General features: G+C 39.3%; 1 protein-coding gene and 1 long non-coding RNA gene across 5 annotated transcripts; one reads left to right on the forward strand and one right to left on the reverse strand.

The window, feature by feature from the left end:
* Positions 1-93: 93 nt before the first annotated feature.
* On the reverse strand, positions 94-18,492 carry ATAD1 (ATPase family AAA domain containing 1). Of its 3 annotated transcripts, none has more exons than XM_040563876.1 (10): positions 18,335-18,492; positions 16,200-16,375; positions 14,436-14,534; positions 14,076-14,196; positions 12,248-12,448; positions 10,992-11,098; positions 7,963-8,052; positions 5,196-5,246; positions 2,102-2,238; positions 94-1,561 (listed from the first exon to the last, which is right to left on the reverse strand). In XM_040563876.1, the coding sequence occupies exons 2-10, from the start codon at positions 16,359-16,361 to the stop codon at positions 1,441-1,443; spliced, it is 1,089 nt and encodes a 362-aa protein (XP_040419810.1). In that variant the 5' UTR covers positions 16,362-16,375; positions 18,335-18,492; the 3' UTR covers positions 94-1,440. The 3 variants fall into 3 exon arrangements, with proteins under 3 accessions (XP_040419810.1, XP_040419808.1, XP_040419807.1); XM_040563874.1 differs by lacking the exon at positions 18,335-18,492 and adding an exon at positions 17,864-18,169; XM_040563873.1 differs by lacking the exon at positions 18,335-18,492 and adding an exon at positions 17,840-18,169.
* Positions 18,478-21,634, forward strand: LOC121073160. Of its 2 annotated transcripts, none has more exons than XR_005821532.1 (3): positions 18,478-18,612; positions 18,702-19,381; positions 20,403-21,634. It is a non-coding gene; the product is annotated as an uncharacterized LOC121073160 (long non-coding RNA). The 2 variants fall into 2 exon arrangements; XR_005821531.1 differs by lacking the exon at positions 18,478-18,612 and having other exon boundaries at positions 18,620-18,825; positions 19,235-19,381.

Below are 21,634 nucleotides of genomic sequence, written 5' to 3' on the forward strand. Positions count from 1 at the left end.
TACAACCAGTACGTGAAGCAAAGGCACTCCAGTTGGGTAGGGCTGCTGCAGCTATAAGCTTAATGGAAACTGCCATCAGCACCTGATACTGTATGCCAGCTAGCTCCAAGTCTTTATTTTACTTTGCAGACTGTTTCGTTTTACATCACCATCTTGCTTTCAATGCTTACCTTTCCTCTGTAGCTAGCAGAGCTGTGACACAGTGTACCTTCCCCTTGGGTTGAACAATTACGATTACATATTTGCGTTAAATTTGGGCACAACATTATAAGGAGAAAATTAAATTATTTAAAACCTACTGACAATAACTTTACCAAAACACTTTGTCACTTATATTTTAACGCTTTGCCTTTATCACTACATAATGTTACATGAATCTACTGAACTGTTACCAGCAAGTACAGCAGAACATTTCTAAATCACATTTATAAACCTGAAATCCATTCTTCATTGCCTTCAGTTTTGCACATCAGAGCACGTATGTGACAGAGCAAAACATCAGAAAACATCTCCCCTCACCCTAGTCAAAGTACGTGTACAAATCTTCACGGTACAATGCCACCGTGCAGCAGTGGGTCTTCCAGAGAAAATTAAATAGCAGCAAACCCTCATTACAACGCATAACAAATCAGAAAGCACAATTTCATAAAGTTTATAATATGTGGGGCTTAATGAGAGATAAGTTAAGAAGATTCTACTCTACTCACATCAGATGGAAAAATAAAAAATAAAAACAGCATTAAAATGCCTCAAAAAGCAGGATTCATACAAAATTAAAAGTATTCAAACATTTGTACAGTAGTTTACTATCTTCAGTAAATGGCACCAGATTTCAAGTGGTAATGTGAGAAAAAAAATAGTAACATTCCAAATTTTGCCTAGAAGCAAAATTTCGACCTTCATTATTTGCTGCTAAAAGGAAGAAGTAAATGTGAATTGAGTATCGATGAATCTTTAATCTATACATCTTCTGATTTGGTTCGACTCAGGAAGTAGAAAAGATTTTCCATACTCGTTATCTACAGGTTATGTCTACATATAAAAAATGTGTGGATATATACATTTAATACATACACACACGCTCATACGTATATACACCAACTGGTAACAAATCATCTTCCCTCCACACAGGTGACCCAGTGAACCCATGCACCACATCAGAACCTGCTTTAAGGCTACACAGTGTATCGATTATGGGACAAGACACAGGCAGCTGCTCTTGGTCTGAGCTATAATTGTTCCACTTCATGATCTATTATTACATTTTTAGTTGTGCATGACAACATTGCAATAACTTAGAATTTGTTGTATAAAAACAATTCCAGAAAGAGAACTCCCTTTTTCAGGGAACAACCCCACTCCCACCCCCTTACATTGTTTTTTGTTGATTACAGAATATAAACTAAATCACATCAGAAACTGCAAACGCACTCTGTAGTCTTAATCTAAACTAACATGCATCAAAACATTCTGAAGTGTGGCATCCTTTGATTTTCTCATCTTCTCGATCGCCCTCTGGAGATCCTGCTGCTGCACGGGCCGAATTTCGTCTTCATCATGGCTTCAGAAGAATGAAAGAAAAAAAGCAAGACAATGATTTAGGTGATGTGTGACACCCATTCCTACAATGACAACTTTAGTCCTTGAAAATAGTGATTTCACACAGATCCAACACCACACTGGAAACATGCTTCTATCTGTGCATATAGTCTACCTGCAAGTACGCGAGATAATCAAAGGAAGATCACAGCAAGTAAAGTTACATGCATGCAAGAGTGTTATCATCATTTAAGGCTGGTAATATAATGCAATAATATTAACTCTTGCTGGTTCATGCAACCTCAAGCTTAACACCTCGGAACAAATAGTCTTATTTTAACAGTCAAAATGAATAAAGGTAACTTGTTGATCTTTTGGTTGTATAGTGGCAGTCTGTCAAGAGAGTACCTCGTGCTTTCTGTGAATCATAGCAAGGTTTGAAAAAACCCTCAAAATTTGCAATTCAAATTAGAAAATAAAATCTAATATTTGAACAGCGTGTAGCACCAGAAGCCTTCACAACTGCTGTCCAGCTATCGTAATAGAGAAGAAAGGCACATACTTCTCTTCTTCACAAGCAGAATTAACGTATTCCCTGACACAGAGGAGTGCTGCATCCCGGCACATTTCTTTCAGATCACTTCCTGAGAAGCCATCAGTCTCTTTAGCAACTTCCAGGAGATCTACATGCTTGTCCACCTGTCCAAAACCAAAAGGTAACAGCATGAAAACTCCAAAGTCATATACTTTGTTCTACAAGCACAAGATATAATCACCTCTAAGTATTTTTGCTTGCCCTATGGGTTTTTTTTCCCCCCATCTTGCTTTTTGTGAACTAACAAGAAAATTATCTGATTAAGTTATGTCTTGAATCCTCCAAGTAGTTCATATCATTAAATGAAACAAATGTTTCATTTAATAAAACCCTAACATATAAAAGTGAACAGGTAATTGAAAGCCAACCATCACATTGGTATATTCTATTACTGACAAAGTTCCCGTGCAGCTTTGGAAGCCTGTTAGATGACAAAACAGGATGACAGGGATAATGACCCAGTTTCCCAAATGCTCTCACAAGTTTCCTACAACAGCACTGCTTTTTTTTTTTTGTGTGTGTGTGGATAAAGTGGTATAAGGCTCTATCAGACCTTCAGGACAACTTCTTACCTATAGCCAATGAACCCTACCCAATGGTAGGGTCAGACTGTGCCTTTCACAGTCTTTTGTTTGTTTTTTGACATTATTCGGAAGAGAACATTTGTTTTCATAAACACTATTTTAACCAGTAACACAGCAAGTCTGGAAAAAGTTGCCATCACATCTACCTTTTGTTGTTGCCAACGCTCAGCACAGAATAAGAAGCTCAAAAGCAGTTGTTTGCTGAGTTACTGAACAACTGCTCCTGTTTTATACAACCGTGAAAGATGGAACCTGGAGGCAAACTAACACATCTAATTCCATGCACTGCATTGGACCAAACTTGTTTCAGTCAGGACCCTTTATTTATTTATCCAGTTTACAGAAGCTCCTTCCAGCATATTTTCCAGTGCCCCCAAATTTCCTTTTCAAGAAGTTAAAGCCAACACAGCCTAACCAAAAGGCTGAAATTAAGGGGCAACTTCTTCTAAGAGGAAAACTCTTCCATGGAATTGGCTAACTGGTGATGAAGGCAAAGCCCCAAGCATAACCATTGTTATTTCCAGCTACCAGTTCAACCTGTGGGCTCTGCGGGGTAATGCAAGAACGTGCTGACACCCACCAAGCGCTCTTCCAATCCCCACCATCCCTCCCGCTTTTCTTGAAGGACAAAGATTACAGTGATTCTGTCCTACTTGCTCAACCCTTGAGCTCATACTTAAGTCCCTGCTCCCTGACATACAACTCAGGTTTGGGTCTGGAGCCAGCCATCTGCCTCCCCAGATGTGGAAATGAAGGCAGAAGCCAGAAGCAGCAGCTGGTTTACACCAAGGTGCCTCCTACAATCACTACAGCTTGGCTGTCCCAGTGCTTTGCTCTAAAGCATCATCCTGCACACAAATACTGAGAAGCCAGCAATGGTCGGCTATGGAGCTGCCCAGTCTGGGGCTGAAGGCCATCAAGAAAGGGATGCAGCAGTGTACCTGGTTAAGAACAACCAGAAAACGTGCACGTTGTGTGGCAGGCATTAACAAGGATTTCCCTTCAACTCAGGGAGAAGAAACAAGACTTCAAGACGGGCGGGAAAAACAGTGGGCATGACTACACCCGCCATGCCCACTGTTTTTTTCAAGCCCTCTTTTCAAGGGCTTCCAGAAAGTCTGTTACCCTGGCTGGAAATAAACTGGGCTTGAGAGATCTAATTCCTCTTCCTATGGGATAACCACTAGTCTGATTCCACGCAGCCCCAGCAACTGTTACTTGTGTAGCTGTGATTCACTGCCAGATGACTGATATGCCTTACATTCTTTCAGGCTCATGTTCAGAAGATGATTTAGGTTTCTCTTCATGGCCATAAGGCCAAGGTGTTTCATTGCCAGAGCAAACGAACAACACACTCCACTCGCATGCAAGGGCTGGTTGCAGTTATTTCAGGAACCTGCATAAAGGTCTATTATTTCGCACACCTTTCCTAACAACTCTTGAAAAGAAATAATGTTTTGGAACCACAATTTGCAAAAGAAGTTTTAATTTGTTTGAAGCTTTCTGCAAGTAGGTCATCTTTTCCTCCACAACTTCTCTGGCATTCAGCATGTGTTCTGTTTTCATATGCGTATAGTATTTTGCAAGAAGCAAATATTCCAATGCTATATAAACAATCCAAAATGACCACTTGAAAAAAAAAAAACTCCTCAGTATCTGCCGTTCACAATGATGAGGTGTGATTTTTAAACCTCTGAAAAAAAAAAACCCAGTTGTTTTTACTACTGAATGGTACTTATCAGGATAGACCTCAATCAACAGACACCTTGCAAAACTAACTTAATGAGAATTAGTGCTGCAGACTAAATTCTGTAAGACTTCAGTGGCAGGAACCTCCAATAATACAGGTCCTATATCCTGCCAGCAGACACTTCTGATGCACTCACAGCTGCTGTTCTCCTCATTTTGCAACCCACATGGTGATATGAACACCATATATTATTTGTAAAAACATCCATAGTAGTTTTCCTCTAAAGAAAGTATGAACCATGGATCAAAGTGGAAAAAGCAGCACTGTAAAAGAAAAAAAAAGTAATTCCTCCTTTCTTAATTAGAGCAAACAGACTACAGCTCAAGAAATTCAGTATCTTCCTGAGTGAATACTTCATGATATTTCTTTTATTGATCAAAGCAATATCCAAACATGATTCACCTTCAGGGAGATGAATATATTATCTTGTTATATGACAAGAAAATGGAGACAGAGAAATTACATAATTTTCCTCAGAGATGGTGATTCACCAAGAAATCTGAGACTACTGCTCTGAATGAAGCTCATACTTAAACCAGTAGACGACTCTATTGCTTTAATTTTACGCCACGCCTAAAACCACAGAAGATTCTTAAGTTATAATCAGAAATACTCTGGTAGGTCATCTCTACCTTACTACAAAACAGCCAATTATAAAACAACTCCAGAGCCTGCACTCATGACAACAGTAATTCCGCAAATTAACCATTAAAAGAAGTCTACTTACATTTTCATTTTTCAAAATTAGCTTCAAGATTGCTTCTCTTTGTTTCAGAGCCTTAAACAAAAGAGACAAAACTTACTAGAGAACAAAAATAAACATAAGTATATCTATACCAAATTTGATCTATAATTGATCTATACCAAATTTGTTCTGACTGGGCTTTCAGTTAAATTTCCGTGACAAAAACCATTCCTTCAAATGGGAGACATGATACAACTAAGGAAACCTACGTGACAGCAATTAGGCACACCACTCGGCAAAACCAGATCTAGGGTACTCTCACTCCAGGAGCACATACGATTAAACATTTGAGCATATACATTTACAGTAACTATAGGGAAAGAGAAAATGCAGTGATATGTTTAGTCTTATTTTGCCTTAAATAAAAACATCTGTCTCTGAGGATTTCCCATAATCTTTAACAAAGGGCAGACTCTCTAGATCTAGAGAATGCTTTCAATACATACTTTGCTAAATCAGATGAAGAGGATAAACTATGCTTAAAAAAAAACAAAAACAGTAATAAATGTAATTCTACAGATCATGCTTGGGAAGTTTAAGCAATATAAATCACATACCGTAATGATCTTGAAAGAAATGGCTAAGCATAGCCTTACTAACAAGAGAAAACAAAAGGCAGCGAAGAAACTTTCTTGCATCTCCTAAAAACAAACTTGTCCAAAATTCACTTTTGTTGTTAAAAAACAAACAAAAACAACAACAACAACAAAACCACAATAAACTAATCCATAGACAGTCTGCATCTGACCAGATGACATTCAGTCTCAAAAATATTTCTTCCATTTCCCTCTGCCTTGCAGATAATTCTTTATGGGTAAATTTGGGGCATTTTCATCCCAAACCTGGTTAAACTGCAATGTATCATCTACAAGGTGTTAGGTACTCCATAATAATACTACCTGTGCACACTGTCAATCCACAGCATATAAATTATCTTGGCCCTTGATAAAAGAGTTGTAACCAATCTTGGCCGTATCACAAAGTACCACAGACAAGAACAAGAGGTGTGCAGTAATTGCATGAGCTGGTTGTAGCAAGGTAAGGAAAGTTGCATGCCTGTGCCCTAAACGATGCTACCGATATTAATTCTAGACCTCGGAGAGGAAGCCAGCCTCCACAGTAATATTCTGAGGCACAGTTACCTGCAGAAAATTCATCCTTCTAATAATGGCTCTTGATAAAAAGATGTGGCAAAGTACTAAAATACACATCCATGCCTCTTACTAATTCAAGGAAAAGCTGAAGATGAGTAAGGTGTCTGAAACCCTATGAACAGGCATCACAATAAAGGTATTTAGTGTGCTACAAATGCTTTGTCTCAAGAAGTATCCACCCACAAGGAGTGAAAGCCAGTGCAAACAAGACAGGTCTGGGAACATGACTACTCTCTTGCACAATCGATGAGAGTTTTAATCCTTCAGTACAGTCTCTAGGTTTCTGCAAAAAAATGAATAATTAAGGGTATTTCCGTAGCCAGAAGGGTATACTGACAACCACAATCCAGCTTTTTCCAATATTGATACAAAAATGTCTTGTGGTATCATTACATGTTCAAAGGCTACTCAAATACCTTGAAAATGATGGCAATAGCAAAAAATAGTAACGGTAAGATTGTGACAGCTGGCATAATTGATACAGGCCTGCCTTACTGCCCATTTGTCATAAATTGTAAGGGGAATAAAAACAGTTTTCCAGATTGCTTGCTATATCCAACTGTGGAAAGCCTTAAGCAGAACGTAGCCTTTGGTATGCAGATTTTCTGCTTGCTTCTCTTCTTGAAAACTAAGTATCTCGTACCCAGAAATTATAAACAGTAGTCAAACTGTACCTGTTTCTTGGCGCCCTCCAACCTGGCTGTCACCCTACCTTATAGGCAGAGGTATGCAGACACATTTGTTTAGAAGTTAAAACTAAGTTCTCCCCAGAAGGCAAGTAGCTTATGCGTGCTGGTGGGGAAGGGGAACTGCAAAGCACTGAAATAGCCACGCAGTCCATGAAGGGAGCTGCCCTTCATCTCAGTGCCACAAATGTTGCAATTCTCTGTTTGTTTAATATGCTATTTTCTAAGATGCTTCTGCAGAATTGCTCCTTAAGTAGACAATGCACCTTTTGGTTTGTACCCTTCCTGTATCTGCCCAATACTCCCTCACGGAATTCAGTTAACTGGGTTTCCTTGCACTACAGAGAAGACAGCTAATGGAGACATCTAGTGCATTCAGAAAAACAAAACTTCAATAGCAAAGCTGCACTGGAAAACAACGTAGTACTGCTAGCACCCAGAGACAGTATCAAGTACTAACTGCTGTGTGCTGACAAAGGACACACCCTAGTCCTATGCCAAGGACTTCCTTTAGCTACACAAAAATGTACAAGAATAGTTTATTTCATACTTATTTATCCCTCAGCAAGGGAAGATGGACTGATGTCTGTTTCAGAGTGCGGCATCTAAGCCACTTGACTTTTGTAGATGGAAAAATGGGTTGGAAGTGTTCCGGACACTTAAGGTTATTTCAGATAAAAGAATCAAGGAATCAAGTTTCTGTGGGAAACCCCACCTTAAAAAGCAAAGTTCTGTGTACCTCTATGAGACTAAAAGCTGATCAAAATAATACCCCATCTTCATTTCTTTGGGAAAAAAAAAAATCCCAGATGGGATTTTGTGGTGATAAAGCCATTTTGAGGCTGGTAAAATACCTGCCTGTTGCTCAGCCACCAGACTCACTGCTTAAGCAAAGCTGGCATGACTTACAGGTTGGTTGATGTGAAACCGGGTCGGCATTCTTCTCATGATTGCAGAGTCAAGATCCTGAGGACGGTTGGTGGCTCCCATCACTATTACCTGTGTACATCAACAGAAAATGACTAGTTAGCCTGAAACCTGATTTTAAAAACATCACCATGTTACAGTTTCAAAACCAAACATGTGACTCTTCCACACTTTATCAAGAACATCAACATTTAAAGAAGTTACATAAGGCTTCTTGGTAGTGATTTCAGCAACTGGATTTAAACATGCAGCTCAAGAGAGCATTGGTACCACACAGTACCATCTCAGTGGAGATTTTTACATGAGTCTGAAGCCTTCTGATCCCAATCTAAAAGTTCAAACACTAAGCAGTAACCCAGAGCTTTTGCTTACAGCTGCTGCTGATGTTTGTTTAGTTCCTGGTGGTCTGGAAGGAACTTGAAAAGAGACATTTTGATAAGATATGAGAAAACGTTTCATTCTTTTGCTATGTTCAAAAAAGAAGGGCAATCAGTTCTCTAGAATGACCAAGCTGGCAACTTTTGCAAGTACTAAAATATTGTTAGTTTCTTTTTTTTTTCTTTTTTTTTTTCCTTCTTTTTTTTACATTAAAAAAGCATTAAAAGTCAAGAAGAACCTACATGCACTGGTATACTGAAAGAGCAGTGCACCAGACCTGTATAAGCCAAGTTTAATACAAGCAGAGTATTTACCTCATTTGAGTGGATTCCAGTTGTTAGTTTAAGAACAAATTTACTTCCCATTCACATCAACCTTGTTTTCTCATTTGTTATTTTAAGTTATGTACACTGTAAATACCCAGTCACAAAAGTGAAAAATGCCGGGGAAATAAATCTCTTATCAAAACAGCTTCCTGACACCCTTCTGCTCCTTTGTCTGGGGTCACTCTTCCACAGCCAACAGCTCCTGGCACCTCCAGCAGCTCCTGGCCAGACCAGCTTCCATTTTCTGCATCAGAGTCACCCTGCCACCTAGAGGCTTATTTATACGGTGGCAAATCGCTACACTGAAAAAGCCAAAAGGCTCATTTTCAGGTGAGGCTCCAGCAGTCTTAATCACAGCTCTGTCTAGTAAGGGTAATGCGTGCAAGTTCTGTGGTCATGTAAGCGTGCCGAGCACTTGCTAATGTTCGGCTGAGCCCAAGCTGTCTCTTGCAAAGAGGCACTGCTGTACCCACACTGTGCTTCCCAAGGGCCTGTGCTAGTGCCCAGTATTGCACCCGAAGCGTTTTTCCCTCCATACAGAGCTGAGGAGCCTTCCCAGAACTGGCTGTGCCTGTAGGGTCTGCAAAGATGGGCTCCCCCAAGTGTACACACAGCTGTACGGAGCTCCCCCGCATGCAGCCTCGAGCAGTGCAGCCCTGTTTTTCAGGCACTGTGCCTGAAGTTCCTGCCGGACTCAAGACTACATCCTCAGCAGGTTTAGCCCATAGCTTAACACACTCTTCAGATGCAATCAACACAGGAACAAGTACCGCTCGTTACAGCACTTTACAATTTTCTCCGAACAGGTGGAATTTTTGTTACGGTAACAAAAGCCAAATCTTATCCTTACTCAAAGGAAATCTGTTTGGTGAGAATCAGACAGGCAGCCCGAATCTCCCAAGTAAACATTTGTAATGAACAAAAGAGTCCAGTGAGCTGGCTGTCAGAAATGAGACAGTACAAATGTCAAAACCACTGCTTAAAGAACACTTCCTGAATAGCAATGACATCCAAGGGAGGAGCCTGAAATATAGTATTGAAACAAAACACTCCCGCTGAAAAACTCCCCAGAAACCTCACTCAGCCACAGCGTCTTCAGCCAATTGTTTGCACGGCATTTTACTGCGGCAACTCCCTACCATGCAGAGGCACACACGTAAGGGACAACAATAACTTGTTCAAGCTCAGCATGCTGAACTCAAGTGGTCACTACATTGGAAAAGAGATAACATTCAAACATTGGAAGGAATGTATGCTTGCAAGATCATCTCAGCTTCCACTAAAATATTCATACCATTAGCCTCCTACTAGCAGTAAGCAAACACTCTGCTTTAAAGCCTCTACGCACATCTATTCAGTGCCTTCTAACCATTTTTTAAAAAATACCCTGAAAAACAGTCTTTACTACGTGCTTGAGAGAGCAGGAAGAGCAAATTTTATAAAGAAAAAACTGATGGGGTTCAGAGGATCAGAACTCACTCACAGATTAAAAATTCAGAACAGATTTAAAAACCTGAAAATTAAATATTTGGAGAACAACCATCCTTTTTAAAGGCCTGAAAAAGATTGCTCCAGGTAACACTTCAGAAACATACAGAGCAGGCTTTCTTCTATGCAGCATGCAAGTCATGTTTCCTGGGTGGGTGGGTTTTTTTTTTTTGCCCTTTTTTTTTTTTTTAGAGAATCAGCAGCTTTTTTTTTTTTCCTCTAAAAGACAATAGCTTTGTTAAGATTATGGGGAGGGGGAGGGAAGCATATAGGAATATAGGATGGAAGCATGGCTCCATTTAACAGCATTTATTTTGATCATTAAAAAAGTAGGGAAATTGATATTAACCCTAAGATAAAGAATTTGAGTCTATTGCTTTTCCACAGCTAGCCTGATGCTTTTCTGGAAACATAATAACCAACCTGCAACTGAGGTAAATATTCAGATATTTCAATGCCTCTTCTCAAATCAAAGATTCCCTTAACCTGAAGAAAATATTGTTCACAAGGTGTTTTTCAAAGCAGTTTAAAATTCCCAATTTTGGCTGCTCAAACTTTACAGCTATATTTTTGAGACTTAAGACACTTCAGAAAATAACAGCTCTTAATTAAAAACAAAACACCTACAGAAACAGTCCTCTCAAGAAGAAACACAATCTATTAATCCATCTCATCCCCATAATTCATGGGTAATCACTGACAGGTAAAGAAACTTTCAGCAATTACTACGTATGATCTGCTACTCTTCCCAAATGATTCAATGCACAATAGATGACATAACAGAATCACATTACTTTTCTTGCCATCCTCTTCACTTACCTGGCAGTTATAATCAGTGTCCAGTCCATCCCACAGACTCATAAACTGAGCTTTCATCATAGCTGTAGCTTCATGGTCAGAACTCGAACGACTTCGTAAGAAGGAATCTGTATTAAAGGAATCAGTAAAGCAGCTGACTTTCAATCCTGCCACTGAAACTATGCTGTTTGGTTTCTCATGTGCAGACTGATTCTATTCTCTATCTTACAAGTACTTTTAAAATAAACGCTGTCAAGAAAGGGAAAATATTTATTACAATGAAGAATAGGATAGTGGAATCCTACCACATTTTTAAGCACATCTTTTAAGTTACATCGCAGAAGTATGTAACTATCACATGAGACTGTCCCAAATCTTGTGATCCAAATTTTCATTTTCCTGAATGGAAACTTAAAATTTCATCTCAATTTCTTATGCAGAGATGGAAGCATTCAGAGTCTGGCAAGTTAGAAATCACCAAAATACACAAGAACAGCAAATTGCAGGACTGATGTGAAGTAGGCTATATACTTTGCTATGCAGAGCTCTAGCTGTGCTAGGGGTTGCCTTAAGAATTTCCAGCAGCTATGGAAAAGCACATTTTTCATACCTATAGGAAGGAAAAAAAGCATCTTATGAAAGTAGCCCCTTTGTAAACCTAAAATGGAAAAAGGGTGAAAGCTTTGTCATGCTCCCTTTCTGCAAACTGTAAAACACACTCTGTGAAGTGCCAGTGATATGAACAAATGAACAATTTTAACTAGACTGCTTACAACAACTTAAATACCAATGTGACAAGCTCTAATGCACTGAACAACCGGCAACTTCGCTGCCTTCCTAGCTGAAGTTCCCTTCCTAGTTCCATAGCCTGCCTGATTAGATTGTTATTCCTGAGCTCTCCTAATCCCATATTTTATTTCCCATTATGTGCCCTCATGGAAAAAAGTTATTCAGTGTTGAAATGTATCTGGTGATAGCTTTCCCTTTATAAAGAAAGGCTTTCCTCATGAATCTTAGCCTAACCAAAAATAAGCAGCAACTTGTTCCACTTTTAATTTCCTCCACTAGCAAAAGAAAAAAAAAAAGAAAAATACATGAAATACATTGTTTTTCCTACTATGTCACCATTACTTTTCAATAGTACTTTTATTACTAAACCTTGTTCCATTATCATTCTTTTAAGGAACAGGTGACAATAGCTCAATATAACCATCAACTCAAACCTACAGTCTAATGCCACTCTGCTACAGTTACTTAAAAAGCACATAGATTTTTACCTATTTCGTCAATAAAAATGATGGACGGTTGGAGCTTTATAGCAAGGGAGAAGACAGCAGCAGCCAGTTTTTGAGACTCTCCATACCATTTGTCAGTCAGCGTTGAAGGCTGGAGATTAATAAATCGACAGCCCGCTTCCTTTGCTGTAGCCTTGGCGATCAATGTTTTGCCACAACCAGGAGGGCCATAGAGAAGTACTCCTGAAAAAGTCCCAGTGTTAACGTTCTCTGGTTGCAGTACAGAAAACATGCTTTGGCACAACACACACGAGAGGGTCCGGGCTTGTATTTTGTCCAAGTTTTAAAAGATAGGTCATCAAGTTATACAGTGCTCCATCAAATCAAACACAGTCATTTTAGTTATTTCAGAGAGCCTTATTTTAAGATTAAAGCTAGGACTATCTAAAAATGGATGAATATGGTGAAATTTAGGATAAATTTGTCTGAGAGATGACTGTTTTATTACAGTGACTGTAAATGTAACGTAAGATTAAAAACCTATTTTTGTAAGCATTTGATAAGCCTTATTTATGGTTCAATTTTGCTGAGAAAGCTTAGCACACAGGGGTTAAACAAAAAGAGAGCCCACAAACATTTTAAACAAATCACACACAATTAAAGCATGACATCTCATGTTATTTTTAAAACTTGTCATATTGAAAGAATTCGCAGTAATATTTTTCTAACATAGTTGTAAAGAAAACAATTAAAAAAAATTGGTCAATTCTGAAAAAAAGAATTACCTTTTTTTTTTCTGCTTATGCAATGGATGACCATAAAAATAACTAATCTGAAAAAATGATTTTTAACATACGATGCAAGTGACTACAAAAACAGGAGAGCTTGTCCTGTATGGAAAGTATGCTTTAAAAAGATAAATAAATAAAAAATAACTTTCCCTTCCACTTATTAGATCATGACATTAAAATAATTTTCCAAACAGTTTCAGTTTGTGACTTAAACAGAAAGGAGCCTGGAAAAAGCTAAACCAGTTACAAAACTGTTTCATTTTTCATCTTTTTGTTCACAAAACTAGGAAGAGATGGTCACAGATATGCAATTAACACAGACAGTAATTAACCGTTTTCAAAAAATTCCAGGGATCAAAACATTAAAAATAAACTTTCTTACTGTGTCCAACATTTTAGATTTAAATTCTTTATGTTTTCTGTAACATACAACGAATATGGCCAGAAGCATTCTAGTACAGATAGTCCAATTTCTGTTTTACTGTTGGAAATTTAATTTGTCACCCAACAGTTTCCTTACTGCCTCAATACTGTCCAACTCAACTCCAGCAAAAAAAACAAACTACAATGGATCTCCAAAATGAAAACGTTATCTCTGTCTCTGAATGACTGGAATTTCCATAACTAGAACAAAGACCAAAATTTTTAAGACTAGAGAGCTGTGTAAAACATTAGCTTAAAACAAGTTTTAGTGTCTATAACTTACATTTCCATGATACCATAAAAATACTAATAAGTGTACAAAGTTGTACAGTAGAGTTATAGCTCACCTCAGTCAAAAGACAAGATGAGGTACAAAAATAATCCACAATTTAGGCAATTAAAAATGCAGATTACATAGATTAATCCATCAAAATGCAACTAAAATCAATTATCACTTCATAGTTAAAATAAAATATTCCCTAAAATTTGAATTAATGGTAGAAGAGGAAAAACCCTTAGGTTCAGACCTAATTGTTACAATTTGGGTAACTGTCAACCCACTTCCTCTTTCTTTTCTAGGTAATTCTAACGTTTCTCTTTTTATTATTATTATATTTTAAATACCAGCATATAAATTCATAACATTTCCTTCCTACCTTTTGGTGGCTGTAAGAGCCTGGAATTCTCAAACAAGTATTTCTTCTTGATGGGCAAGATGACAGTGTCTTTCAAATCTGTAATAACATCATCTAAGCCTGCAATATCATTCCAGGTTACCTGATATGGAAAAACAGTATTAGAAATGATCGAGGGGGATAAGAGATTAAAAGGAAGTTGAAAGGAAGCTGTATTCTTCATGATGCCACCTTAGTTTCAAACTACAGAATTTTTTTCTGTGTATTTCCATGGATACGTATATATGCCAAATATCATCCAAACAAACAAAAAAAAAAAACACTAGTATCTTCCATGTCCGAAGTGCTTTTATAGGAATAAAATGGAAAACAATTTCTTACATGCATGCTTAGTGGGTCTACGAGATGTGCAGCAATACTCATTTCATATTCAGTAAGCTTGACATTTTTCACTCCAATTTGCTTCATTAGCTTTTCAGCCTAAGGGAAATAAAACGCCAAGAAAATCAAAGGAAGAAATAGGTAATTCAAAAAATATTTTTAAAGAACTGCTGCTTGGAGTCTGAAGGTTAGAAATAAGAACTATAAGCTTCTCAGTAAGTCACATTTGACAAGAAACTAGATCTTTCTGAAGAGAAAAGCTCTGCTATTTCCAAATGACTTGCTGTCACCTGAGTGAAACTAAGTCACGTCTCAGTTCCCATCAAGTAAGCGTCACACCAACCCTCCCACTGCCCCAGACCCACAAGTCATTTATTATAACCTGAAAAGCTACCAAAACAAACATTAAAACACTGACTTTTGCTGATCAGAACAGGGCTAGCACACAGGTAACCTCAGTACGCTTCCGTAATATGTATGAGTTTCCAAAGCTGATAGAGACATGTTACACTTAAAAAAACAAAAAGCCAAGGAGTCCTTAATTCTTTACAAACTTTGTATAGGATTCAGACAAACGGCCTGAAACGTGTTATTAAAGAGAACGCTATAAATCCTTCACATGCTTATATTAGCTTTGTATCCCTACAAATAACACACGTACACACTTTAATGGAAAATTATCATTTGTGTCATTGTAAAAAGCAAACACCCAACCTTCCCTCCCCAACACCACTGTATCATTCACAGAGAATGATGTATTTTCAAGGAAAAAAAAAAAAAAGATACTGCACAGAGGCCAGTCATTTTTCCTATGTATTCAATGTTTTTTTTTCCCCAATTTAAAAGGAAAAGTCATTTGTTGTGTTAACACGCTTTCGCAATTCAGTATCTCTTTACACTCTAACTTGTGGTTAGGTCTGACATGCTTTTGGGATATTGCAACCTCTTATATAATAGCTGGCAGTAGCACAGATTGTGAAAGCTGATTTTTAAAGTGAGGCCATTTTTTTTTTACTGAAGATTTCATTAAAAAAAAAACACAACAGTTAAGTTACTCAAAACTGCAGTTTGAATTTGTGAAATTTGAAGCAAAAAAAAGTTGAAGCGACATTTGCTTCAATACTTTCCAAAGGAAACCTTCGACGTTTGGTTCAGAAATGCACCTGAATCTTTTCTGAGAGCATTAACTCCCATGAGCATCTCATTTAAGTACAACATAAGGAATGAGGCTTGTCACTTTTCTTCTCCCATTTGCAGGGCATTCTGACTGCTGCTGGGCGGAGAGAAAAGGTGCAAACCATTCTTAAAAAGGCATTTGTACAGCAGTGTCCCTCATCGTCATGAGTAACTACAGTTCCTGGCTCTGCCACTAAGTTGCCAAAAAGCAGCAGAGAATTAAGTTATTTCTGGTCAAGGTTTTAAAAAGCAACTGAGAGCATTATTTAATGCAACTGCTGCTTAGCAAAGCTGTCAGAAGCAGAAGAGGTATTGAGACCACACACTTGCACATAATTAGAGAGGCAACATCAAACTGCAGTTCAACAGTTTTTCTACTACTAAAAGCTAAACATTTTAACTTGTTGTAAGATGTAAATACTGAAAACACCAATAGCTTGGATCCTGAGATTTACTAAAATACACTTCTGGTTTTGTTGATTACTTCATTGGTTATTCCAAGTCCAGTTTTCAGTTAGCATATTTCTCTGTCTGAGCAGTAATAAATGAAACAGTATTTCACAAAAGTACTTACGAATAAAATCCTACCTGTTTCTGAGCTTCTACTTTTTGCTTTCTGGTCGGATCAATGGCATCAACCATCCATTTAATGGTAAAGTATGTTACAGCACCAAATATCGTTAAACGAAAAATTAATCCAACCACTTCATTTCGGCTCAGGGGGCGTGAGAAGGTTTCAGCATGGACCATTTTGCTTTTTAACACTAAATGAAAAAAAAGCAGTGGAGAGAGAGAGAGAAAAAAAAAAGTAAAGCTGAGAAGATGCCTACCTTAGTTTTTATAAAATGGTGTTTAAATATATTTCCAGGCAGACAGAGAGCATAAAGTTTACCGTGTAGTTATCATGAAGTACCTCAACAACAGCACAGTGCCAATACAAAAAACTGGGTAAGGTTAAAACATACAGCGCTAAGTATGATGATGACACGGTTTCACTTCCACTTCCAGGAAGCAGAGGGCAAATGACAACAGCAAACTGAGGCCTAATTTCTTGACTGATTACATACAAAATGGTCTCCATTTCAGTCTTCTGTTAAGAAATCAGCATTCCTTTCAGCTCCATAATACCTTGCTAAGAAAGAGCACTTTATTTCAGCGCCAAGCTTACATTCCCATTAAGACTGAAATTATATGACTGTTATTGGCCTAAGAATGCTAAGTCATGGAGACAAAAATAAATTACTTCAACTAACAGTTGTGTTGTTTTATTTTTTTCCCTAAGAGGAAGCTTTAAGGAAAGGCACTGAATTGTCACATTCAATGAAGATTGACAACTTCTATTCAGATATGATGAGGTTAAGAGCTGGAGCCTGCACCTAGCAGAATGTATTTGTAGTCTTCTGTGTTAATAATAACCCTGGAAAACTGAAAGAGCTGGATGTGGCACAGAGTTATCAAGGGAAAAAGCTGGCACCATCCAGAAAGTACAACACCTTCACATTACAGTAGTGTGCTGCAGAGAGGAAAAATTCTTCCTAAACAATACAAAAACGCCTTACAAATTGGGGTCCTCTTTCCTTAATCTACTTTCCACTCAAATTACAGGTTTACATATGAGAATCCCCACAGTCCTACTCATTCACTGCCTGATTTTCCTGCTGCAAGGGCAATTCCTTTTGGCAGCTTCTTCATCCATTCCCTGGCTGACCTCCAAACAGAGCTGTCAGCCAGGGGAAAAGTTGGACTACCCAAATATCCTTGAATTCCCCTGCTCTTGGCTAGTAGTCACATTATGTTGACCCTGTATACAAATAAAGGCAACAACAGTGCCATACCACGGACTTTCTTCGCAAAAATTCAGCATGCTGGAATCAGGAGAAGCATCCTGACACGTTCACCAAAGTGAATCAAAAGCTCACTGCTATATTCCAGCGTCGACCACCAAAACAGTTTCGGTTTTGATTTTTTTAAACACCCTTCACTCCCTGTTTAGAAATTTAAAAATTAAGGTCGTTTCTGCACGTATCTACTTGGAAATCAAATAAAATTTGCCTGTTTAACATCTAAGCAAGTAATGGAAGCTAGTAGATTCAACATATTCTCTTAAGCTTGATTTATTAAAAGAAAAAGGCTATACATTCACTGAGCAAGAAAACTGGGCTTCAACTCCCCCCCGCCCCAAAAAAAAAACACCCAAACCAACCAATAAAGCCAACAAACAAACCAACCAACACCACGTTTCTCACGCAAACCTTGCTGCACAGCCATTTTAAGAAAAAGGTTACGCTCAAAACCCTCGCCTGAACTTTCCCGGCGCCGTGCTGTGCGCGCCCAACGCCTCGGGCCGTGCCCTCTCTCTCCTCAGCGGCGGCTGCAGCACGGGTAAGGCGAGGGCAGCGGGCGGGCAGCACGCTCCAGCCCCGCGCGGCTACCGCCACATCTCCACCCTCGGCGGGGGAAAACGCCTCCTTCCTTCCCCGCGCCCGCACCGAGAAGGTTCTCGGCCGGAACGCGGCCCCGGCTCTTCCCCGCCGTGCCCCCGCTGCCGCCCGGCCCCGGCCGCCCGCCGGGAGCAGCGGACCCGGGCCCGGCCGCGCCGAGGACGCGCCGAGGGCAGCGGGAGGGCCGTGCCGGGCCGTGCCGGCAGCCGTGACCTTCCCGCCGCCGGGCGGGTGTCGCCGAGGCGGCCGCTGCCCCGCTCGCTCGCTCCCTCACTCACCCGCCTGCCCGCCCCCCGGGCCGGGGTCTGCGACGCGCGGCTCCCGGCGCGGCGGCGGCCGTACGGGCGGAGGAGGAGGAGGAGGAGGAGGAGGAGGCGGCGGCGGCGGTGCGGCCCCGTGCTTTCCCGCTCCGGCCGGCTCCCGCCGCCCCGCACGAAGGTTCCGCCCGCCGGGCAGCGCCGGTAACGGCCGGCGCCGCCGCGGCCCCCTCAGGGCGGCGGCGGTCGGGGCGCGGGGCGGCGGCGGCCCCGGCTGGCAGCGGCCCTTGGCTCCTCGCTCAGGTACCACACGGTCGTGCTTCTGAGGCGAAGCTGCAGCACGGGTGTTCGGACAGTTCACGAAAATTCACTTTTCTTCACGCGTTTTCCAGGCCCCCGTCCTTCTCAAGTTTCGAGTTTTTGCCGCAATTTAACATCCCACGCCACAGAACGCGACAGGTGGCAAATAACCAAGGCAGTACGGCGCGGGAGGTCACGGCCATCGTGCAATGATGAGTAATGGCACAATTGTTCGGTATATACAGATATATAAAAACATATAAAATAACCAAAAAAAAAACATGTACTAAACGTAAATGGTTCAGTTTCTGAACTGTCCTCACTCCTAGAGCTACCTAGAGCTATCAGTGTAGATGGGCCACCTGAATTTTGAGATACACACGCTTACAGAAAAAAAAATCGTAAAAATGTGTAGGAAATAGTAACCTTGAAATCGTTCAAGAAATAAAAAATTCCACACTACCTCAGTTCTGAACTGACCGGTAAAGAAGTAAATAAGCAGCCTAACCAGGAAGTACAAAATACCTACCTAAAATAAAACTGATTAAGAAAAGCTATTGATCGGTCGGTTAAATGGTACATATGTGCTGCAGCTTCCCAGCACTAGGGCAGCGTTTTCGTGCAGGGTTGAGGCAACTGAGGGAGCTGGAATCAAGCTGAGGCGGATATGCAAGAAAGCCTGCGTCAGGATGGGAGTCCAGCTGAGTGTCTGCGGAGGAACCTAGTACTTCCAGAGGCTGAAATGTCCTCCATCCATTAAGAAGCTATGGTGGTAATTCTTCCTATACATTCTCAGTAATATCTTTCATGTCGATTCCATGTTAATTACTTTATACATCCTTTTTTGTTGTTTTCCCATTATGTGGCCTGGTTTTTTGTTCTAACTTTTCTTTAAACGTTGTTCTACATCCTGTTGTATTTGGCTATTCTCACTTTCTCTGGCTTATAACCTAAGTTTTTTTTTCCTCCAGTACTTGTTTTTTTTTCCTGCTGCTTTCAGATTTGCTTTCTGTAGGATCAGTTTAAGCTCCTCCCATAATAGCAGAATAACCCCAAGCCCTTGGAGCAGCATCTGTTTTTAAAAGGAAGCCATTTATTTATCACTGAACTCGTAAAACTTTCATAGCAAAGATGTGTCTTTGTCTTGGAGAAATGTTGTTTGGATGGGACCTCAGGAGGTCCCTTGTCCAGGGTAAAATTAGGGAATGTATAATACAACCATAACTATACTTTCACTTAGAAGGTGTATGCAAACAGAACAACCCAAAGCTTGCAAGTTAACATCAGTTGGCGGATTTCAGATGCTACTGGGATACATCAGAATGAAAATCATCTACATTTAATAATTAATCAGCAGTTTATTTAGAAGTACTGAGGTAAAAGACTTTCAAAAAATTCCAATTTGCATTGCAAATTAAAATAGTAACTTCAAACAATATATCAGGAAAATGTTGAGAAGAAGGTTAAAATAAGGAGATCTTTCGAGTGAATGTGATTACTCAGATGTTTTGGCAACTTGTCTTTTGTTGTCTTCTACCCTTCTGCTCTTGCATTAATGCCCCTGAATTTTTAAAGCCTTTCAGTCCCAGCTTTTTTTTTTTTTTTTTTTTTTTTGTGATACAGCCTTATGACTTTATTTTATTCTTACCTATAATTCATATATTGTTCAGGGACTTGATAACAAAATTCAGCTAGCTCACTTGGAATCCTATTTTGTTTTTCAAGAGCTTTTTATACAACATTAATTTTCTTATGAGGCATTTTTAACTGTCATCCCTTGTACACAAATGCAGGAACTACTTCACCTACAGATGAGTCAACTGAAACTTTTTGTGCCTACTGGGTACAACAGCCTGTGGAACAGATCTGCTGCTTCTGGTCTTTAATTTCTTCTTCACTGCACCTGTTCCATTCAGTGTCATCTCAGGTAAAGTATGTCACAGCTGATCTATCTGTACTGACACCCAGGCATTCTCTGCAGTGACCCAAGTGGGATGTGATCTGCCCCGTAGAAACCATCTGACATCACATCAGTGGTGTTTTCATCATTAAATCAATACACAAAAAAAGTACTCAAGTTCTCAAAATGATTGTGATTTTACCAGAGTAGTCGCATGAGAAATTTCAGTTTGCTTCTACTTACTGGATCAATATAACCTACATTAACAACAAAAAAAAAAAGTTTTGAAACAACTTTAGCTTCTTCAGCAGTACTGGAGGTTTCCCTTTTATTGTTCTGTGTGCTATAACTCTCCCAAATAAGAAATGTATTTAATCAGAAAATAAATGTATCAATGTCTAAATTGATTTACAGAAGGCCTTCCTTTTTCTGCTGCTTCTCCAACCTTTAATGGTAAATAAGATGATTATCTTATAGACAATATATTTTTTTTAAGTCTATGTAGAACATGTGAACAGTTTCCCCTTGATGATTTAATAGTGAACTAGATATAATCAGTGATGCTGACAGCTTTATTATTAATTTGAGGCTTATACTAGTTCTTATAATTGCCCCTCTTGAATAGAAAAAGGGTAATCAATCATTTCACTGTCTGAATTTCATGCACTAGGCAAATACTATTGTGTTTGAATCACCAGTATTGTAGGAAAATATTTAGGACCCTTCTGTTTATTCTCCCACTCTTAAAAAATGACATCTGTTTTGTTGCAATTAAGGATAAATGCAAACACACACACAAGTAATAAAACCTACATTTTCTCGCTGCTATTTGACAGCTCTAGCATGAACCTTTGAAAGAAATCCTCTGCTGAAGTATATGTAAAAAAATTTTAATAAGTAATGCAATTTTTCAGAAGTCAATCAGGGTCAGGTTGAAGGTGAGGTTGATGTCTCACTGATATTCTGTGGAATCCATATGTTGCATTGGGCTCTGTTTTTTTCACAATAATGAGAGACTATTATTTCTTGAACAAATATTTCTTAAAAATGGTGGGAAATGCCAAATTCATCCTGCTTTACTAAACAGTTTCAAAACCATTATGTTTTGAGCCTTCATCTCAACAT

Source organism: Cygnus olor, chromosome 7 (genome assembly GCF_009769625.2).
Source record: "Cygnus olor isolate bCygOlo1 chromosome 7, bCygOlo1.pri.v2, whole genome shotgun sequence".
Lineage (NCBI taxonomy): Eukaryota > Metazoa > Chordata > Aves > Anseriformes > Anatidae > Cygnus > Cygnus olor.